This window comes from Anolis carolinensis, chromosome 6 (assembly GCF_035594765.1).
Source record: "Anolis carolinensis isolate JA03-04 chromosome 6, rAnoCar3.1.pri, whole genome shotgun sequence".
NCBI lineage: Eukaryota > Metazoa > Chordata > Lepidosauria > Squamata > Dactyloidae > Anolis > Anolis carolinensis.
Window position 1 is genome coordinate 120,324,088 of NC_085846.1, and position 22,247 is coordinate 120,346,334.

The 22,247-nt window shown below is 53.1% G+C and overlaps 1 protein-coding gene across 1 annotated transcript; it reads right to left on the reverse strand.

The window, feature by feature from the left end:
* Positions 1-207: 207 nt before the first annotated feature.
* susd2 (sushi domain containing 2) lies at positions 208-20,895 on the reverse strand. Its single transcript, XM_062958182.1, has 14 exons — positions 20,684-20,895; positions 20,153-20,354; positions 18,441-18,592; positions 17,814-17,990; positions 16,136-16,307; positions 15,468-15,669; positions 14,130-14,215; positions 13,710-13,978; positions 11,978-12,130; positions 8,337-8,495; positions 6,018-6,293; positions 3,393-3,665; positions 1,359-1,541; positions 208-382 (listed from the first exon to the last, which is right to left on the reverse strand). Exons 1-14 carry the CDS (start codon positions 20,757-20,759, stop codon positions 312-314), a joined length of 2,451 nt encoding a protein of 816 aa, XP_062814252.1. The 5' UTR covers positions 20,760-20,895; the 3' UTR covers positions 208-311.
* Between the last annotated feature and the right edge of the window lie 1,352 nt (positions 20,896-22,247).

Consider the following 22,247-nt stretch of genomic DNA (forward strand, 5'->3'; position numbering starts at 1 on the left):
AGTTAAAATTCATGAGTAAACCAGGTTTTTTTTATAACCTGAAAAATTTCGGGGGGGGGGGGGGGGTTGAACCCCTAAAGTGCTTCCTCAAGGGAAGTGGGATCCGGGGGCCATGCTGGGAGGGGGGTTGAGTGCCCCCCCATCTGACACCCCCCTTTCCTCTCTGGCTTCTCGCCTCCCCCACTCTCTCAGAGACAGACAAATGACCACAGGCCTCCTGCCTTGGCTTTATTGCATTCATAGCACCCCACGCACCTGAAGCACCTGAGGCTTCTGCTGTCGGCCTTCTGCCTTCTGCTTCTCCTCCCCGTCTAGCCCGAGGCCCCCAGGCAGAGCGCCAGGCTCAGGAGCCACAGGGTGGAGGGAAGGGGCCCCGAGGAGCCTGAGAGAGAGAGAGAGAGAGAGAGAGAGAGAGAGAGAGAGAGAGAGAGAGAGAGATCTTGGAGTCCTCAAGGACAACAAGTTAAACATGCACCAACAATGTCATGCAGCAGCTAAAAAAGCCATTGCGATTCTGGCCTGCACAAATAGGATGCCTAGTGCCTAGATCCAGGGATGGAAGTCATGCTTCCCCTGTAATAATAATAATAATAATAATAATAATAATAATAATAATAATAATAATACTTTATTTATACCCCGCCACCATCTCCCCGTGGGGACTCGGGGCGGCTTACATGGGGCAGAGGCCCAAACAACACAAGGATAAAATATAAGCAACATAATACAATCACAATATAAAACAGTAATGCAATATATCAATTAAAACAACAATACAGGGGGAAAAAATTACATTAAAAACACATAAATTCTGAGTGTCCAGAGGAGGGAGACTCAAAGGAGCAAGGGCCTGGAGAACAAGAATCCCTATGAGGAGCGGCTGAAAGAGCAGGGCATGTTTAGCCTGCAAAACAGATGGCTGAGAGAGAGGAGACTGGATGAGGGGCCAGGGATTAAGATGTGCAGAGGAGTCACAGGAAGGGGGGAGGGGGCTTCCTTTCTGCTGCCCTGGAGACTAGGACTTCAAATGACAGGAAAGAAAAGAGATTCCACCTGAACATGAGGAAGAACTTCCTGACTATGAGAGAGAGTTGTTCAGCAGTGGAACTCTCTGCCTCGGAAGTCCAGTGGAGGCTCCTTCTTTGGAGGCTTTGAAGCAGAGGCTGGATGGCCATCTGTTGGGGGGCTTTGAGTGTGGTGTTCCTGCTTCCTGGCAGGATGGGGTTGGACTGGGTGGCCCACCAGGCCTCTTCCAACTCTGGGATTTTAGGATTCTATGATTATATTCCTTTTGCGGGCGGGGGGGGGGATGTTCTAAGTGGGCTCCCCCCTTCCCTCCCACGGACCCCTCCCCTCACCTGCAGCGGAGGCGCAGTGGGAGGCACTTCCGGTCCAGGCGCCGTCCTGCTGGCAGAGCCTCGTGGGGGGGCCCTCCAGGTGGAAGCCTGGCTCGCAGCGGAAGTGGACGGTGGCCCCGGCCAGGTAGTTGGTCCCGTCCTTGGCCCCGTGCTCAGGGGTGGGCAGCCAGCCGCAGGAGACCACTGGGGGGGGGGAGAGAGAGAGAGAGAGAGAGAGAGCATGTTGAGGTTCATCCCTGAACTTCACAAGTCTCTTGTATCATCAAGTCTCCAGTCCTCAATGAGTAGCTAGTTTAGAGACAGGGCCAAGTTTATTTATTTATTAATTTTATTTCCAATATTTCTACCCCGCCCTTCTCCCCGAGGGGACTCAGGGCGGCTTACACAACTGGCAGGATCAATACCAGTATATCAAAATACAATAAAATAATACAACAGTTAAAATACTTAAATAACATAATAAAATACAATATATAAAAGATTTAACACAGTGCAACACTGAATATATATGCCAGTCATCCATCAGACCTTGTACAAGAGCCTTAATCCAATCCATGTCAACGCCGAGTTCATTCATTAAACGCTTGCGCACATAGCCAGGTCTTCAGCTTCTTTCTAAACCCCAGAAGGGATGGAGCCTGCCGGATGTCACTGGGGAGGGAGTTCCACAGCCGAGGAGCCACCACCGAGAAGGCCCTGCCTCTCGTCCCCACCAGCCGCGCTTGTGAGGCAGGTGGGATCGAGAGCAGGGCCTCCCCAGATGATCTTAAGGTTCTCGTGGGCTGATAGGAGGAGATGCGTTCGGACAGGTAAGTTGGACCAGAACCGTTTAGGGCTTTGTAGGTCAAAACCAGCACTTTAAATTGGGCTCGGTAGCATATCGGCAGCCAGTTTAGCCAGTTTAGGGGTTCCTTTCCCTACATTCATATGCGTGTTCCCCAAAAGGGCTTTGTCTTTCCTCTTCCAGCCAGCCACTGTCTCCCCCACCCCCACTTTGATGACAAAGCAATGGAATTCTGTGAGACAACTTCCTTTTTAAGTGCCCTTATTGCCCTTAGCTGGCCATGTGGCCATTCATTCACCTTTGTCTTCTGTCTTTATTTCTACCGGTGAGGATGCACATTCGGCCTCTCTCTAGGCAAAGTGTAGCTGCGTGGACCTTTTATCCTTTTACCACTCTTAGAAGATGAGACTGAGTAAGCTAGTTCGCCCCAAGACCTTTCCTGTCAAGAATGTATCTCCTTTACTTTAATCAATAAAAATTCTGGCTCTGTAATCCTGAACCTTCCCGAGGAATGGAAGCTTATCCCAGATCATCACATGTAAGTTTCTGCTGGTTTCCTTCTGGTACTCTGCTATTTTACGGTGGAATCACCCCAACTGAGGGTTATTTTGAGCCTAACAGCTTGGATCTCCCAACAAAGGGTTATGGGCCCAGCACGCTTCTGCTGCACACCTCTGCTATATTTACGGTGGAATTACCCCAACTGAGGGTTATTTTGAGCCTAACCACTCAACTTCTCCAACAAAGGGTTATGGGCCCAGCACGCTTCCACTGCGCAACTTTGCTATATTTACAGTGGAATCACCCCAATTGAGGGTTATTATGAGCCTAACCGTTGAACTTCTCCAACAAAGGGTTATGGGCCCAGCATGCTTCCCTTGCACAACTCTGCTATATTTACAGTGCAATCACCCCAACCAAGGGTTATATTTAGCCTAACAGCTTGGATCCCCCAACAAAGGGTTATGGGCCCAGCACGCTTCTGCTGCGCAACTCTGCTATATTTATGGTGGAATCACCCCAACTGAGGGTTATTTTGAGCCTAACTGTTGAACTTCTCCAACAAAGGGTTATGGGCCCAGCACGCTTCTGCTGCACAACTCTGCTATATTTATGGTGGAATCACCCCACTGAGGGTTATTTAGAGCCTAACAGCTCAGATTCCCCAACAGAGCAAGAGATTGGTGCTGAGCAGATGACCGCCTCCAGGTTGCTCTCCACCACCCACTGGCCTCCCCATGTGCCCCTACCTGGCCGGAGGCTGTCCTGGAGGCGCTGGAAAGTGAGGTGTGCCTGCCGGGTGGCATTGCCGGTGGCCAAGTCCCGGGTGGCGAGGGCGTCGAAGCGGCAGGAGGGATCGGAGCGGCAGAGCATGGCCACAGCCTGGGTAAAGGGGTCGGCGAGGTCCTCTTGGGGAGGGGCGTCCGGCACAAAGGAGGCGTGGTGCTTTGGGCCCCACAGGAAATCCTCCCGCAATGATACGGAGTCGTAGGCGAAGAGTGCGCTCTCGTTGTGGACTGACCCTGGGGGAAAAGGTCAGGAGAGAAGCAAGAAGGTCAGAGGGGAGAACCTCCCTGGCCCGGCCCTGCTCCGTCATGGTCTCTTCTGCCCCTGCTTTTGGAGGCTTAGATCAGGCATGGGCAAACGTTGGCCTTCCAGGTGTTTTGGACTTCAACTCCCATGATTCCTAACAGCCTCGGGCCCCTTACTTTCCTTTTCCCTTTCTTCTTAAGTGGCTGAGGGGAAAAAGGAAGGCTCCTGAGGCTGTGAGGAATGGTGGGAGTTGAATGTGTCAAAGTCTTTCATGGCCGGAATCACTGGGTTGCTGTGTGGTTTCCGGGCTGTATGGCCATGTTCCAGAAGCATTTTCTCCTGATGTTTCATCTGCATCTATGGCGGGCACCCTCAGAAAATATGCAGGACCACTCAGACAACCACCCTGTCAGACTACACAGAGAAGCCACTGAAATCCACAAGCACGTGGACAATTTCAAAACGATCTTGACAGACTAGAGAGATGGGCCGAAACTAACAAAATGAAGTTCAACAGGGACAAATGCAAGATACTTCACTTCGGCAGAAAAAATGGAAATCAAAGATACAGAATGGGGGACGCCTGGCTTGACAGCAGTGTGTGCGAAAAAGATCTTGGAGTCCTCGTGGACAACAAGTTAAACATGAGCCTACAATGTGATGCGGCAGCTAAAATAGCCAATGGGATTTTGGCCTGCATCAATAGGGGAATAACGTCTAGATCCAGGGAAGTCATGCTCCCCCTCTATTCTGCCTTGGTCAGACCACACCTGGAATCACACTGTGTCCAATTTTGGGCACCGCAGATGAAGGGAGATGCTGACAAGCTGGAAAGCGTCCAGAGGAGGGCAACTAAAATGATTAAGGGTCTGGAGAACAAGCCCTATGAGGAGAGGCTTAAAGAGCTGGGCATGTTTAGCCTGCAGAAGAGAAGGCTGAGAGGAGACATGATAGCCATGTACAAATATGTGAGGGGAAGTCATAGGGAGGAGGGAGCAAGCTTATTTTCTGCTGCCCTGCAGACTAGGACGCAAGGGAACAATGGCTTCAAACTACAGGAAAGGAGATTCCACCTGAACATCAGGAAGAACTTCCTCACTGTGAGGGCTGTTCGGCAGTGGAACTCTCTCCCCCGGGCCGTGGTGGAGGCTCCTTCTTTGGAGGCTTTTAAGCAGAGGCTGGATGGCCATCTGTCGGGGGTGCTTTGAATGCGATTTCCTGCTTCTTAGCGGGGGGTTGGACTAGATGGCCCTTGAGGTCTCTTCCAACTCTACTATTCTATGATTCTATGATTCTATGATTTCAACAGAAAAGAGGAAATGATGAAAATGAACACAGTCTAGCTCCCAGTATTAAAAAAAACTCTAAAATCAGAACTATTCTAAAATCAGAACTATTCTAAAAAAATCAGAATAGTAAATAAAGAACAGCATTCCCCCCCAAAAAAAACCAACAAGGGAATTCCAAACAGGAAATAATCAGGGCCAGCTTATCTCTCCCAACAAAGGATTCTTCCAGGCCGTAAGCAGACAGGCCTTGAAGCTGAAAGGCTAATCAATACTAATCAAGTTGGTCAATTGCCAAGAGTTCTTTCTCCCACCCTGGACATCATTCCACAGATATACATATAAACCCCACTTGCCTAGTTTCCAAGAGACCTCACAACTTCTGAGGATGCCTGCCAGAGGCAGTTCAACCACCAGGCCAACTAGGCAGCTGCCTGTGGTGCCATCTTGTGGGGGGCGCCATCGAGGCAACTCCTGTCTCCTGCGGCCTGCCTCCGCAAGGTATTGAACTGCTTTTTCTGTTGATTTGTTGTAAAATGATGTTTTAGTGCTTAATTTGCAAAATCTTAATGTAATTTGATGTTTAATAGGCTTTTCCTTAATCCCTCCTTATTATCAAACATTTTAGCTTATCCAACGCTTTTATGTTTCAGTGATTGGTTTGGGAGGGGGACGCCAAAATTCTGTTCACCAACACTTGAAAAATACCTAGGGTCGGCTCTGATGCCTGCCATAGATGTGGGCGAAATGTCAGGAGAGAATGCTTCTGAAACATGGCTAGACAGCTCGGAAAACTCACAGCAACCCTGTGGGAGTTCAAAACACCTGGAGGGCCAGTTTGCCCATGCCTGGCTTAGAGGGTCCCAACTCCCCCTCTCTCGGAGCCCCCTTCCCTTCTTCCTTACATCCCCCCTCGTGAAGGAGCCCCTAGAGAAGAGAGAGGGGTCAAGGCTCCACCCTGGGGACTGTTGTCACGGGGGAGATGGAGTACTTTGGGGCAGGTCCAGGTCCAGGGAAGCCCAAGGCCACCCTGCCCCCCCCCCAAAGACCACTCACAGTGGGCCCCAAAGGCCAGGATCTGCTCCGGGGAGGTTGCAGCATCAGCATCCAGGGCGGTCCCGTTGCGGAAGGTCAGGTCGTCGCGTGGGTCCCCGTTCAAGGTCCCGAAGAGGCCCCGCGTGCGCCCCGTGAAGGCCTCCGGCAGCAGGACCGTCACGGCCAGCGCCCGGCTGCCCCCCACCACCACGCTGGCCCCCGAGGAGAACATGGCCGTCACCACCAGGCCGCCTTGGCCTTGGCCTTCGCCCCCGGGGGAGACCGAGAGGAAGAGCCCTGCCGAGAGAGACACAACGGGGTGAGAGGGAGAAGGAAGCAAGTCTTCAACAAGGCTCTGCAGAAGGAGAAGAGTCCTCAGGATGGGACATGAGAGGGTTCAGATGCTTGGCGGGAAGCCCACCCTTGTGCCCCCATCTTTGGGGCTTAGACTGATGCCCTCCCAGCCCCACATCTTATCCACTTCCCAGGAACTGCCTTTTCCCTTCCTTCTCACAGAAGGAGCTTAGCCTTGCCAGAGCAGTGGGTCCCAACCCTTTTTTTTTTGACCAGGGACCAGTTTGACCGGAGACCACTCTCCGACATGAGTACCAAAAGGGTCACTTTCTGGCCAACTTTAGATTTGGTTTGATTATTTGGGGTGCTGATTCAGAAAGCTGCATTGGAGAGACCACATCAGCTCTAGTTTCCGATACAGAACATATGCCACCCAGTGGTCGCCATCTGCTCGCCCACAGAAAACCACATTTAATCATCTGGTCTACCAAATGCAATTTTCTGAATCAGCACCCAAATAACCCCAGGAACAGGCCTCAAAATGACACCAAGGCGCCACCCCTTCTAGGCACCACATGGAATGGCTTCACTCGGGGAGGGAGGAGGAGAAGCAGCAGTCAGGAGGCCTGTTGTCGCACCTTTCATGGGTAGTCAGCCTCTCCCCTCCCACCGTCCCTGTTGCCTCAGCACAATAAGAGGGTTTAATGAGACCAGTTGCTCTCATTGTAACGGTGAGGCTGCTGACCATATTTTAGTTCTTGTGGACCACTGGTGGTCCACAGGTCACTGGTTCAGAACCACTGTGCTAGAAGAACCACCATCGTCTCTTTTTCCCCATGGGCTATAGAGTTCTCTCAAACAAAGATCTTTGCAGCTTTAGCTACTGGTTTTGCTGGTCAAGTGTGGGATCTCATGGCTCCTCCTGAGAGGCCCTCTCTCTGCCAACAGAACGGGGGGGGGGGGGGCTGCTCCTGGGATAGGAAAGAAGGCGTCCAAGGATTGGGGGAGGGGAATGGGGGGGGTCTGGCCCTGGCTGTTCCTTGGGGGCTGCTCCAGATTCTGGCTCTGCTGGCTCTGCTATGGACTGGAACCGCCTTGTGCGAATAATAATAATAATAATAATAATAAATCTTTATTTGTGCCCCACTTTTCTCCCTAAAAGGGACCCAAAGCGACTCACAACATTATGTAAAAGCAATACAAGGCAACATACACATATAAAACAAAACCTATAAAAACAATGTACAATAAAAACAAGTAAACATATTTAAAAACATTTATCTAGTACGGTTATTAATGGCAACTCAGCAGACGGGTGATAACTTGAGCACGACTCAATACAAGTGAGCCTTCCTGTCACTATAGCTAAGCATCTTCATGAAAGGCTTGCGGACAGGAAAGTCCTTGATTGCTTTCTAAAAGCTGTCAGGGAGGGGCCTGTTTTAACCTCCTTGGGGAGGGAGTTCCAAAGGGTTGGTGCAGACATGAGAAGGAAGGTCTTCTCTCTCGTGGCCACCAACCGCATTTGCAATGGTGAGAGCCAGGAAAGGAGGGCCTTGCTAGAAGATCTTAACCTTTGGGCAGATTGGTCAGACAGGTGAGTAGGATCTGAACCATTTAGGGCTTAATAAGTCAAAACCAGCACTTTGAATCGGGCCCGGAGAGGAATGGGCAGCCAGTGCAGGTGCTTTAGCTGAGGGGTTGACCACTTTCTGGGTCCAGCACCCATTAATAACCTGGCTGCAGATCTCTGAAATAATGAAAGTTTCCGGACACGCTTCAGGGGCAGCCCCACATAGAGCCCGTTACAGTAGTCTAGATGGGATGCAACCAATGCAGGTCTTTGTCCCATCCCATACCCCCCCAGAAACCATGTTTTGAAGTTGTCTACACCCCCCATTTTCATAGGCAAAAGGCCCTTCTGGCCCATGGAGAGGTGGGTTGGCCACCCCCCCCCCCAGCAGCCCCAGTGGAGGCCCTGTGCCCCCCACTGCACACAAAGGGCCCCTCCCTCCCTCCCCACAACAGCCCCTTGAAAGCCCTCACCATTCAGGTCCATCCAGGTCTGTTCAGAGAGGTTGAGCGGCTTCTGGTTCAAGAGGACCTCCAGCTCCTCCGAAGCCTCCGGGAGGCGGACCTCGACCACGTCGGAGGCGTTCTCCTGCATGGCGATGGCGCAGAGCCCCGTCACGTTGGGCCCGGCTCCTGCGGGGAAGGCCAGGCGTCAGGGCAGGGCCGCCCAGGACAGGCTGCGCAGCCAGGCAGGCCTCACAAGGGGACCCTGGGCTCTGACCACGGACCTTGTCAGCCGGGCAGGGGGTTCTGCTCCCAATCATTGAAGTCTGACCTCCTTCTTCCCACATAGTTTCCCCGTCTTTTCCCGCTTCCTCTTCCCTTCTTTATCAAGAGTTGGGAGAACCCCCACTCCTCTGGCCTCTGCTTCTCTCTGCTGCGAGAACGGAGCCCCACAGAGTCCCGCTGGAAGTAGCCCAGCATCATGAGATGGGCTTGGTGGGACTCCGTTTCCACAGCAGGGAGAAGACCCGCCTCTCCCTGCGACTGATAAAGTCCTAAGAGGAACCCAGCACTGCATACGGCAAGGCTGAAAAAAACACTAAACGCCAAACACAGCATTTAAGAAACCAACACGCTTGAGCAAGATCCCTCTGAAAACCCCAAATGGATGTTCTGCCACCATATTTTGAAAGACACATGAGAAGAAGGGGATGGCAATTGGTAGCAACAGGACCAGAAGCAAGATTTAGTGTGTGTGTGTGTGTGTGTGTGTGTGTGTGTTGAGATTCTCACAATCTCGCATGTCTCCCTTCTTTGTTCCCTTCCTGCTGCATAGTAATCCCCATTTGTCATCCCCTTTGTCATCCCCATTGTTGACAGTCACTGGGCAAAAGGAGATTCCTTTGGATGTTTGAAGAGGGGAGCGGACTCCTTTGTTTTCAGAGAGCCAGTTGAGCTGTCTTTTGTCTCAGTTGGCAACCCACCTTTTATCCTGCCAAAGAGGGCTTAAACTTGCGTGGCAGTCCTTGCACAAGTTTGCAAGTGAAACTACTGTGATGCCTCGTTCAGTGTGACCTGCTCTGGTCTCTGAATATCTCAGTGTGTGAACAAGGAGACAGGAGGGACTGGGGACTGAATCTCCTGCACTGCTCTACCTGCCTTCTATCTGGATGTTACCAGGTGCTGTTCACCCTGTTTTCTTGAAGGGAGTTCAAATCTCAGCAGGTTTGCAACCTGGTCAGATGCCCAGAGGTATGCAAATAGTGGCATTCCTTAAAGGAGCGGCTTAAAGAGCTGGGCATGTTTAGCCTGCAGAACAGAAGGCTGAGAGGAGACATGATAGCCATGTACAAATGCGTGAAGGGAAGTCCTAGGGAGGAGGGAGCAAGCTTGTTTTCTGCTGCCCTGCAGACTAGGACACGGAACAATGGCTTCAAACTACAGGAAAGGAGATTCCACCTGAACATCAGGAAGAACTTCTTCACTGTGAGAAGGGCTGTTCAGCAGTGGAACTCTCTCTTTGCCCAGGACTGAAGTGGAGGCTCCTTCTTTGGAGGCTTTTAAGCAGAGGCTGGATGGCCATCTGTCGGGGGTGCTTTGAATGCAATTTCCTGCTTCTTGGCAGAATGGGGTTGGACTGGATGGCCCATGAGGTCTCTTCCAACTCTACTATTCTATGATTCTATGATTCTATGCTTTCTCCGGCATTTGATGGGCTCCAAGAATCAAGAGACCGAGCCAGAAAATAAACCAGAATCCCAAGCTGCTTCTGCAGGAAGAGGGGTCCGTCCGGTGGGCCGTCAAGGGCGCCAAAGAGGCCGCCCCTCCCGCCCCCCCAAGCCAAGCCAAGCCAAAGGGCTATGAGAGCACCACACACACTTTGGGAAACACACAGACTGCTGCCCAGAGGAACCACACACACGTATGGCATCTCCTTGCAAGGTGGCGCTGCAGGCCAGATTATGGAGCAGAGCTTTCCTAACCGCGTGTTTGGCAAAACATTCCATGTGTCAGCTGCAGAGTGTAGGTGTGAGTCTATGTGAAATAAACAATACATCCTATATTTGTCAAAATGCAAATCAAAGGTTTTCATTTCCTTATTATGATTTGTGTGTGTGCCTAGTTGGTTTAACTTCTAGTAACTACTAGTTTGCTAATAAAACTGAATATCTGTGTCACAAAATGATGCAACTCCCAAAAGTTTCCCCAACATGAAATGTTTAGAACGGGCTCCTCCCTCCCTCCCTCCCTCCTCAAGGTCATTGCCTCAGAAAACAGCATGAGTTTCATGGGATTGCCACAGGTTGGCAGGCCGTGCGGACTTGCTTCATATGTTTACCTTTGCCTTAAGACGCTGGAACAGTGTCATGAGAAGCACAAGCTGTAAGTAAAACACTTGGCTGTCTTGCTTGTTTTGGCTCGACCTGCCTTTTCTGCTTCTCTTGCCAGCAGGACCGAGGGGCTGGCCGGCTGGCCCTTCGTTAAAGTTCTCTCCCTATTTTTCTGTTCACTCTGCTGTTTTAATGAGAGGATTAACAACCCCCTGTTTTTTGGGAACTTAAACAGGTCTGTAACCACATCTCCAAGGATTCCACTGCCTCCCCCTGTGCTTCTTTCCATAAACAACGAATGGCCACAGCAGGAGCAGCCTGAGCATGGGACAGTCGCAGCCCAAGGGCCCCACCGAGGATCTGGCGCAAGGTAAAGCACCTTTTCTGTGGCAAAATGGGACTTCTGTGCAAGAAAACCACATGTATTTTTTTGCAGAAATGAACTTGCCTCAGCAACATCCCAAAGTGCATAATAGTGATTGGAAATGTCACAGAAACCCTCATGGTTTCAATGAGTGGGGAGAAAATGGCTGAAATATTTCATTGGGAATGAAATTAGTGACTATTTTGACACGCGCATGGAGTGAGTTTTGGGTGGCTGGAGCAATGGTGTGGCCAGCACCACCTCCCATTCCCTGGCCTCTGATCACCTTCTCAGCGGGTTGTGTCACCACTCCTTCCGAAAGGCCTGGCTGGTTTCATTTAGGCTCCGAGTGAGGAAAGGCATGTATTTCAGTAAAGGGCCCAATAAAGCCTCAGAGGGAGCTGCAGGCAGGGCGGTTTCCCTGGGAGGCAGGTGCAGATCCCCAGCCCGCTCTACCTGGCAGAAGACCTGCAGAGGTTTCTCTCTGCCGGGAAGGGGAGTGCTGCCCGATTTGCATGCTCCCTTGGCATAGGCATCAATAGGCAGTTCCCACTCAAAGGCTTCTGCCCTCCTGCCCTCCTCCTCACCAGGAAATGGGAGCCGTCCAAGGTGGAGGCGGAGGGAGCAAGAAGCGTCCTGAGCCTCCTCGGCCCCACCTTTCAGCTCTGAGTCAGTGAAGGAGGCACCTGCACCCTGAGAACAGTTCAACAGCCTTTCAACCTGAGATGGGGAGAAGCTTCCCATATCCTATCCCTGGATTCCATCCACAAACTACTTGTATCTGCAGTGCACTTTGCACTGGAGATGTCCCACCCCACTGTCACAAAGGTTAGCATCACTCCACGGCTGCTTGTGGTTTCCTAGCTTGCAAAGAGGAGTGTGGTGAGGTTGATGGGAAGAGAGGTGACGGCACTGCATTGCATTACATTTCATTTCAGGATAAGTGGAGCACCCCCCCCCCCCCTCCTCGTGCTCACCTTCCGTCCCATTTGGGCTCTTAGCTGGGCGGGTTCTCCCTTGGACCGTCAGCAGGGTCAGGCTAGATTCCAAGAGAGTGTACTCTCCAAGGCCTTTGAATGTGAAATTCAGGCCGTCAAAAGTGATGAAGTGAGGATCCCCAAAGGCCGAAGCTGTGGAAGAAACACAGGGACAGCAGCATGGGAATCGTGAACTTCCCAGAGGAGGAAGCTGGGCCCCAACCGTGCCCTGTCCTGGGTCGCACACTAGAAAAGGCAGTGGAAGGAATGAATGGCCAGGGAGAGATATTATTTCAGCCACTGGATGTCTATGGAGCTAGAACCCAGCCTTTCTCTTTAGCCCTCCTTGAGGACAAGCCCATGTCCTCCTTGCTTCTCTCTATGAGCCTCCTTCACATCTGTGGAAGAAGAGAGACCCAGCAACGGGAGCCCTGAACACGCCAGTGTCCTTTTCTGCCAGGTTCCAGCCCAGTCTCCAGCAGAGATGCAAGGCTGAAGAGCTGGGCCACCCAGGCTGCTCCTCTTGTGAGGGACACTTTCCCCAGACCCTTCCTTCCATGCAGAAGCCGAAGCAGGGACAGAAAGGGAGCCACGCTTCTCTCTGGGGTGACAAGGCCCCGAGGGTGCCGTGGGCGTGAAGCAGGAAGAGCCACAGCCTCATCCCAACTGGGTCACCCAGGAACTTCCTGGAGGAAAGCGGGAAACACTTTCTATGGGACTGAACTCACAAACGTCACCCTCAAAAGGCAAAGTTTTCCAGTTCAGCCCCAGCAAAATCTCACAGCAATTTTCAGGTGTGATTGAGACTGATGTGAACATCCAAAGCCAAGATTTGGAGAACTCCAGGCAAAGCTTCCATGTAACTCTCTTATCCATTGTTGTTGTTGAGTTGTTGTATTCATACCCCACTTATCCCTCTCAAGAGAGATTTAAACTAAAAATCACAAATGTGTAAATTCAAACATAGCTTGTGATGGAAATGGGGCTGTGAACTGGGTTCGCTTTAGTGGGTCACAAGCAGCCTACCCCCCATGATGCCCCTGCTGTGAATGGCCTTTGGTGTCTCAATGCCAGTGGTTCCCACCAGAATCTTCCCACCAGTTTTCAGTGATGCCTGTTATATCATACGTGTTTTGTTGTGTTAAGAGTTCAGGTTCATCTTGTATTTTTGCCATGCTATATGCATTAACATTGGTTCCCAGCCTTTGGGCCTCTAGGCGTTTTGGACTTCAGGTCTTACAGCTGGTAAGATGGCTGGGATTTCTGGGAGCTGAAGTCCAAAACACCTGGAGACCCAAAGGTTGGGAAGCACTGCTCTATGCTAATGCATAGAGCATAGGGAAAAACAAGATGAACCTGAACTCTTAACCCAGCAAAACACATATGATATAATAGGCATCACTGAAAACTGGTAGGAAGATTCTACAATTTGCAGTAGATAAAAAGACAAATGGGAAGACCTGAGCTAATGGACTTGCAAAGAATACGGCCATGCAAAGGATCCTATACTATCTAAAATCCCTAATTGCTGTAACAGCAATAAAACGAAAGAATGCTTGATTTTCCAACAGACAAGTTTCAAGTACTTTTTCTGTTTGGAGTCCTTTTTAAAAAACTACTCACAACCCCAATGTTGGACTCAGATGTCTGAAACCCTTCCCACATGGCCGTGGGCCTGAGGTGTGTGACCCTCCTGCAGACCGGGCCCCACTGAGACACCCGAAGGGCCTACCTGCCCTGGGGGGCTGGTACTTCTGGCATCCGCTGGAGGGCCGGTGCTTGAAGTAGACGGGGCAGTTCTGAGACCACAGGCAACAATAGTAGAAGCTGAGGACGTCGTAGATCCAGTGCGAGAAGCCGGGCACCCGGGGGGGCTTTTGGTAGGGAGGCGACCCCCAGTCGTGGCCCCGATCCGGCGTGCTTCCCCCGATGGAGTCTCCAGTGAGCACTTGGACCCCCGTGGCATCATAGCAGCACTGCTGGCCTGCCGCATACTGAGGGCTGGACAGAGAAAGAGACGTGGAAGCCGCTCAGCATTCTCCCGAGATGCACCTGCCCTTCCAAGACAGTGGTTCTCAACCTGGGATCCCCAGATGTTTTTGGCCTGTTCCCTGGGGAAATGAGGCCCAAGGCCAAAGGCTGCCTTACTTACCTGGCCTGAATGCCCCTCACACAATGCACGGCGCCCGGGTGGTACGTACATACGCTCCCCTTCTCAATGTCGCATCCGTAGTCTGTCTGGAAGCAAGCCAAGATGGACCAGCTGAGGTCACTCCCAAGTCCCACCCCCCTCACTGGGCGACTGTCTCACTCCAAACAGTTCTATCTGGCTCAACATTCAACAGATCTACAATGGGCCTTGAGTTGAACTGTCAACATTCATCTACAAACATTTGTAATCCACTGGAGCAATGCTAGAAGCTCCTGCATGTGGGGAGGGGCACCCTGCTGACTTCAGTGGGGGCAACTTCCAATGTGACCCACCAGGCAGGAGGGAGGGAACATAGTGTGGGGCAGGCAGGTGATTCTTCCAACCGACTATTGTGGAGGGAGGATTTTGATGCTCAAATAGCCTCTGCAAAGCCTCCTGTTCATCCCAAGCAACAGCCCAGAACAATCTTCAAAGGCAGTCCCATGCAAAGTGCATTACGGTCTCCCATCCTGGAGGCTGGCAGAGCATGGGGCACTGGGGCCGGGTCGCACTGCCCACACCTGAGGCCCCCTCCAGCCCTTGCCCATTCCCTTTGGATTGTGGTGTTTCTGGGTCCGGCACCGGGTGCAACGCAGTCCAAAGGCTGGTGCCAGCAGCAAACCAGCCTGGCCTGTTCTCTCCTGGCGGTGCTCCAGAGCCTGGCACAACCATCAGGAGGGGCTGGGGAGGGGGCAGGAAAACACCTCTCCCTGTGCCAAAGTGTCACTCAGAAGGGAGCGGGCAGGTGGGGCGGTGGACATGTCTCCTCCCACCGATCTTCTTCCTCCCTCCTCAATGGCCTCACTGCCTTCAGAGCCGCCAGCCAGCCGGAGAAGGGCCCCTCCCGTCCTGTCCCCATTCTCACAAACACAGGCTCACCTGCCGCTCTGCCTTCAGAAAGACGAGCTGAGCAACCATCCCGCTCCCACCTGCTCCCCTCCCTTCTCCACTGCCTGCCCTGCCACTGCCCTCCGATTGGGGGTTGGACTGGATGGCCCATGAGGTCTCTTCCAACTCTACTATTCTATGATTCTATGATTCTATGTGTCCCACCAGAAGTGTGTGACGTGCTGGGCAGGGTCTGCCCCGGAGCCCTTCAGGACACGAGGCACGAGAGCCAGGCCCTGAACAAAAGCCCCCCCCCCCCCAAGGCCCTCCTCCTCCAGGTGGGCTCAAGAGGGGTCTCGGCCCAGACTTGGCTGAGCCAGGTGGCCATAAACAGGCGCCCATGGCAGGAAGAGCCCCTCTGCCCACCTACTCTCCCACGGATCCAAGCAGAGCCCCCCCCCCCCCACCTACGTGGAAGCGGCCGGTGTCGGCCCGGGCCTGAGCCAGAGTGCAGGGACAGTCCACAATCTCCTCCAGGAAGCTGGGGAGGGCCATCTCCAGACGGTCCCACTCGTGACACTTGGCCGTGGCCCAGGCAGCCGGATCCTGCCGGAAGCCCCCTCCCAGGTGCCAGGCCATGGCGTGCTCATTGCTCCAGATGGCGGCCACGTTGCTGCGGGAGGGAGAAAGAGGGGAGAGAAGGCGGTCAGGCCGTGGGACCTGGCAGGGCAAAGAGCTGTGTCCAGCAGGGAGGGGCCTTGGAGGTCATTCGTGGGGGAGGCAAGGAGGTGTCCCCAAGGCTGGAGCCCCCTTCCTCCTGGTCCAGAAGGAGGGGGCACACCAAGAGGGAGACAATGGGAGTGGAGGAGCCTGTGCTTGTGTGGGGTGTGTGCATGCCATTGAAGGCAGCCGGGACCCCCAGGACAGGCTGTGGGGCAGTGGCATCACAGCCGCCTCACTCCAGAGAAGCAGCCGTTGAGGGGAGCACAGGGGAGCAGCCTCCCAAGGCACCCCACCAATCCAGGGCCCCCACCGCCCCCTTCTCCCTGCACCCTGGGGGTGGGAGGGGCTCTGGTGAGGGGCAGCCACTGTGCCAGCAGGTCCAGGGCTAAGTGCCGGTTGACCGCTCCCTCGCTGACCTTTGGCCTTCGGGGGAGGTGCTGGAGGAAATGCGCAGGGCCCCCAGCTCCCAGTGGCCATGTTGTGCGGAGGGTTCGGGCAGGAAGGTGAAGGTGCCCGAATTGGTGTGGTTTCTCTGGAGGCTGTAGAGGTATTCCCACTTGGCGGCCCAGTTGGCGGAGTAGGGCTTCCCTGTGGAGGGGGAGGAGGAGAAGTAGTAGTAGTAGTAGGAGGAGGAGGAGGAGGGGGGGTTGGCTGGCTGTGGGCACATGGAGAAGGCAGCCCCCCCCCCACCTTGGTGCTAAACAAAGGGCTCTGATGGGATCCACCCCCCCCCCCCGCCAAGTGGAAGCCCAGGCAAGTCCCTCCCCCGTTCCTGCCCAGAGTCCAGTGCGTTGGAGGGAGTGTGATTCTGGACCTGTGGTCATTGTCATATTAAAATGATGTGCAGATGTGGATTTTACATGTGTGGCTATGAACGAACTGAATGAGAGAAACGATTTCCTGCTTCTTAGCAGGGGGTTGGACTGGATGGCCCATGAGGTCTCTTCCAACTCTACTATTCTATCATTCTATGAGAGGAATGAACGAATGAGAGCTAATCATTTTGGAGACACCATTCTGAAGATTAAGGCCTGCAATGACTAAACCATCAACTACCTGCTTGATGAATTATTAAACCTGCTAATGAGAGCTGAAATGGTTGACCTGCTCTAGTAAACTGTGATAAGAACTGTGACTGTGATAAGAAACATGTTTACATCCATCAACATTTATTGTCAATATCTGTTAAGAAGGAAGTCAACACAAGGCTCCTTATGTTTACCAACACCAATTAAAGAGAGTCAACATCTGCCCGGAACTGAGATGGAATCAACATGTTTCAGGCTGGAAAAACAGCTATCATTGGTTTGCAATTTTGGAATGACATCAGAAGAATATTCCTATAAAAGACTCAATCTAATAATTCTCAGTTGTGACAGACAGCTGTGCTGTTCACCTGCCACACTCTGCTCCATGGGATGGAGAGAGGTGGAGGATTTTGCTGGGTGACCAGAGAGAGTCTGGTCGCTCGGAGAAGAGGAGCATTTTGGGAAAGTATTGTACCTTTGGGAAAGTGGCAGATTTGCAAGGAAGTCTGGTCACCTGCTTCTTCCTCAGGGAAAGAATGAGTTTTGGCATTTTGGAAGTTTCGGAACTGTGTGTTGGCAGGGAAAGCAGGGTCTGGCCTAAGAGATGTGCTTCTCCAAGGAGGGAGAAAGGATGTGTTAATATTGGTATGAATGAGGATGAATGAATGTGTAATCTGAATGCAGAGTAAAATGTAGTTCCCCTCTGCTTGCTAGCAATGTAGTTACATAGAATCTGAATGTCTGCATGCCCAATGTCCTTCTTTGTGTAAGTGTAAAAGTTCTGATACCCTTTCTCTCACTGGAAAACTGCGATAAAAAGAACCTATGCTTTAAAGTTATTGAAAAGTAATTCATAACATCAGTGCCTGTTCCCCTCTGGGCACAGCATTTGGCATAGAGAGACAGAGGGAGGGAGGGAGGGAGGGAGGGAGGGAGGGAGGGAGGGAGGGGAGGGGCAATTCCTCAGGGCTCTCTCTCTGTCCCCTCCCCTCAGAACCCTCTCCCACCCCAGAAGCCAAACCCCATGCTCAAGGGCTCCCCCGGGTGGAGTTGTGGTGGGTCCCACCTGTCTCAGTGTAGCCCCAGACCTCGATGTTGACGCGCGGGATGGAGGCGCCCAGGTCGCGGGGCTGCCAGGTGATCGTCAGGTTGCCCGGCTCCGTCCCGGGGGTGCCGTAGTACTGCCAGCGGGTCTCGTTCACCAGGACACTCTTCTCCGAGGTGGGCACCTTGTTGTGGTGGACTGAGAGCGAGCGAACGAGAAAGAGAGAGGGTGTTGGGGATTCTGCTGGTTATGAAGTTTCCTTCTGGGACTCTGTAATATTGATGGTGGAATCACCCCAAATGAGGGTTACTTTGAGCCTAACAGCTCAGATTCCCCAACAAAGGGTTATGGGCCCAGCACGCTTCTGCTGCGCAACTCTGTAATATTGATGGTGGAATCACCCCAGCTGCAGGTTATTTTGTGCCTAGCAGTTCAGATTCCCCAACAAAGGGTTATGGGCCCAGCACGCTTCTGCTGCGCAACTCTGCAATATTTATGGTGGAATCACCCCAACTCAGGGTTATTTTGAGCCTAACAGCTCAGATTCCCCAACAGAGGGGAAGGGGCGTGTCTCACCCAGGCCCCAAAGGCCCACCCACGCGCCCCCTCCTCATTCCAAGCCCCCAAAGCCCCCCCGCCCAGTGTCACCTGAGGTCCAGGCGGAGTTCCAGGGAAAGGAGCGGCCCCCATCCGGGGAGACCTCCAGTGGGAGTCGGCCCAGGCGGAAGAGCAGCGGAGACACACAGTGCACCCCACCATCCGCCGCCACATAGCCCTCGGTCACCACGGTGCCCCCGAACCTATGTGGAAAGGGGGAAGGGAGGGGGAGGGGAGGGAAAGGAGGGGGTCAGCCCTGCCCCTCCCCTGAGAGGTCTCTCCCCAAAGACCAGCACAGGCTGAACCAGGCCTGCCCCACTCTGCCCTGGGGGCGGGGGGGGGGGGGGCAAGCTGAACCATGTTGGAAATAGCAAACCCCCCCCCAACAAGCCCCTCACTATTTGTTTGTTAATGTATATACAGTGTCTGCTAACTTGTATTCTACATGTATGTTGATTTGCCAGTTTGACTGTACCTCTTTGGTGTGGGAGGGACTATAGGCATGTGATTGTACTGAGCATGTTCAGACTCAGGACTCCATTTTTGTATTCCCTTTTGCATCAGACCTCACTGGAGGTGGATGTATGTATGTTGCTGTTTGGGCGTCAATGTAGAAATATGCTTATGGACTTCAGTGAGTATACCTAAAGACTATGGACTATTGATTAAGAATGATCCTCAACACAGAGAAGCTATATCCTATCTGTAACTAATCTTCAATAAGAAATGTGCCTGTGTGGTGAATTAATACAAGATGTTTTATGAGCAAACAAGATGAGTTATTTTTCAAAGATGACTTTGTTTTCTATCTCAACTCCATTCTGCCAAGACGCAGGAAATTGCATTCAGAGCACCCCCGACAGATGACCATCCAGCTTGAAAGCCTCCAAAGAAGGAGCCTCCACTACACTCTGGGGCAGAAAGTTTTTATAGGGAGTCAGGGCCGTAGCCAGAAAAAAAATTCGGGAGGGGTTTTGAAAATTTTGGGGTGGGGTTGAACCCCTAGCAACCCCCCCCCCCCCCCCCGCTGCACACCTGTCAATATCTGCTTTCAATAGTGCCTGGAGGGACTCTTAATGTTTTGCGTCTCATAGACTTAGCATGGGGATTTGGTTAGCCAGTTAAAATTCACGACTAAAACAGGTTATTTTATAACCTGAAAAATTTGGGGGTGGGGGGGGGTGGGGGTTGAACCCCTATTCCCCCCCCCCCCTTCGCTACAGGCCTTTAGGGAGTGTATATGTTTTGGGCAATTACAACTGCAATTGCAATTTCTTTGGCAGCTTTTAAGCAGAGACTGGATGGCCATCTGTCGGGGGTGCTTCGGATGCAATTTTCCTGCTTCTATATATATATATATATTTGTAGTGGCCTGTCTTTGTCCTTGGCAGTCCACAGACATGGTTATTCAGTTTAACAGTTGAGTTCCCTGTGTGCCATTACATGAATGTTTACGACTATCACTTGCTCAGAGGCTTGACTTCCAACAAGGTCCTGCTCTCTTTGACTCCTGGTTTTCAAAAGGTGGTCTCCACATGCATACATGCATCCACCTCCACTGAGGTCTGAGGCTAAAGGGAGATTCACATTTGCCAAATCCCTTTTCCTTTTCAGTAAGGTTATGAGTGCCATTTGTTTCCAAAGGGATGTGTGCCCAGAGAGTGGGTGGAGTTATTTCCAATAGGGACCCCCAAGTGCGGGACCCCTCCCCCCTCCTTAAGCCCCTCCCCCCCCCCCCCCCCCCCCAGGCGGGACTCACGGACCGGCACCGGATGGTGGCGGCGGCGGCGGCGACTCCGGAGAGGGAGAGGTTTCGGAGGGCGAAGTCCTTCCCGCCGAGGAGGGTCCCGGAGGAGGGCGAGGCCTCGGGGCAGGACAGCCAGAAGTCCGCGCAGCACGAGCCCAGCCCCGCGCACGACGGAGACCGGGGAGGAGGGGGGGAGGAGGAGGAGGAGGAGGAGGGTCCTGGGGGGGAGGGAAGGAGGGAGGGAGGGGGCGCCGGGTCAGGGGCGGGACGAGGCCCTCCCCGCAGCGGACCCCAGCCCCGCCTCCCGAGGAGACAGACCTTCAAGGGGCGCGGGGAAAGGAATCCCCCCGCTCCGCCCGCTCTCTAGCCTCGCTACTCCTTGAGGACTGGGAACTTGATGACACTGGTGCAGTCCAGGGATGAAACCCGACAGTTCCCCCCCCCCCCCCAGGCTTCAGAGCGGGCGGGAGGTGAGACCCTTGGTGGGAAGGGCGTCTGGGTGGGCGAGCCCCTCCCCTCCCTCCCTCCCGCTCCCCCCGAGACCCACCTGCTCCCAGAAGCAGCAGCAGCAGGAGGAGGAGGAGGAGGAGCCTGGGCCCCGGGGCCGCGAAGGGGGCCGCCATGCGGGAGGGCAGGACGAGCCAAGCCGAGGAAGTGCGGGACGGACGGACTTCGGACGCGGCGGAGGCTCAAAGGTCCTCCCTTCGTGCCTTCCTCGCTTCTTTCCTTCGGAGGCTGTGGCGGAGGCAGAGCCCTCCCTCCCTCCCTCCCTCTCTTGCCTCGCCCCCTCCTTCCCTGCCCCTTGTCCTTCCCGGCCGAAGGCACCGGGAGAAGCCCTGGCAGAGCCCGGAGAAGAGGAGGGGGAGGGGGAGGGGGAGGCCGGGGGGGGGGAGTAGCTGGTTCGCCTTGGGAAAACGCTGCGCGGCCCTTGAAGGCCTCACCCGGGAGCGCTTCAGGAGGCTTTGAGTTTTCCAGGCTGCCTGGCCATGTTCCAGAAGCATTCTCTCCTGACGTTTCGTCTACATCTATGGCAGGCATCCTCAGAGATTGTGAGGCTGTTGGAAACTAGAGAAGTTGGGTGTATGTCTGTCTATCAGGGCCGTAGCCAGAAAAAAAAATTCGGGAAGGGTTTTGAAAATTTCCGGGGGGGGGGGGGCTGAACCCCTAGCACCCCCCCCCCCCCCCCCGCTACAAACCTGTCGATATCTGCTTGAGATAGTGCCTGGAGGGACTCTTAATGTTTTGCGTCTCATAGACATAGCATGGGGATTTGGTTAACCAATTAAAATTCATGAGTAAACCCGGCTTTTTTATAACCTGAAAAATTTCGGGGGGGGGGGGGGTTGGACCCCTAAACCCCCCCCCCCCCCCCCCCTCGCTACAGGCCTGCTGTCTATCTATCTGTGGAACACCCAGGGTGGAGAAAGTCTTGTCTGCTGGAGGCAAGTGTGAATGTTGCAATTGGCCACCTTGATTATAGAATCATGGAATAGTAGAGTTGGAAGAGATCTCACGTGCCATCCAGTCCAACCCCCTGCAAGAAGCAGGAAAATCTCATTCAAAGCACCCCCGACAGATGGCCATCCAGCCTCTGCTTCAAAGCCTCCAAAGAAGGAGCCTCCACCACAGTCCGGGGAAGAGAGAGAGTTCCAGTGCCGAACAGCCTTTCTCACAGTCAGGAAGTTCTTCCTAATGTTCAGGTGGAATCTCCTTTCCTGTACTTTGAAGCCATTGTTCCATTGTGTCCTACTCACTGAAAAGCCTTGCAGCTTCAAAGCACTGAAAAGCCTTGCAGCTTCAAAGCCTGGCTGCTTCCTGCCTGAGAGAATCCTTGGTTGGGAGGTGTTTGCTGGCCATGATTGTTGCATGTTTGTAATTTCTCTGTTTTCAGACTGTTGCTCTTTATTTACTGCCCTAATTTTAGAGGGTTTTTTTTAATACTGGTCACCAGATTTTGTTCATTTTCATGGTTTCCTCCTTTCTCTTGACATGGTCCACCTGCTTCATGTGGATTTCAGTAGCTTCTCTCTTTGTGTCGCCCGGCATGGTGGTTGTGAGAGTGGTCCAGCCTTTCTGTGTTCTCCAATAATCTGGTGTGTCCAACTTGGTTC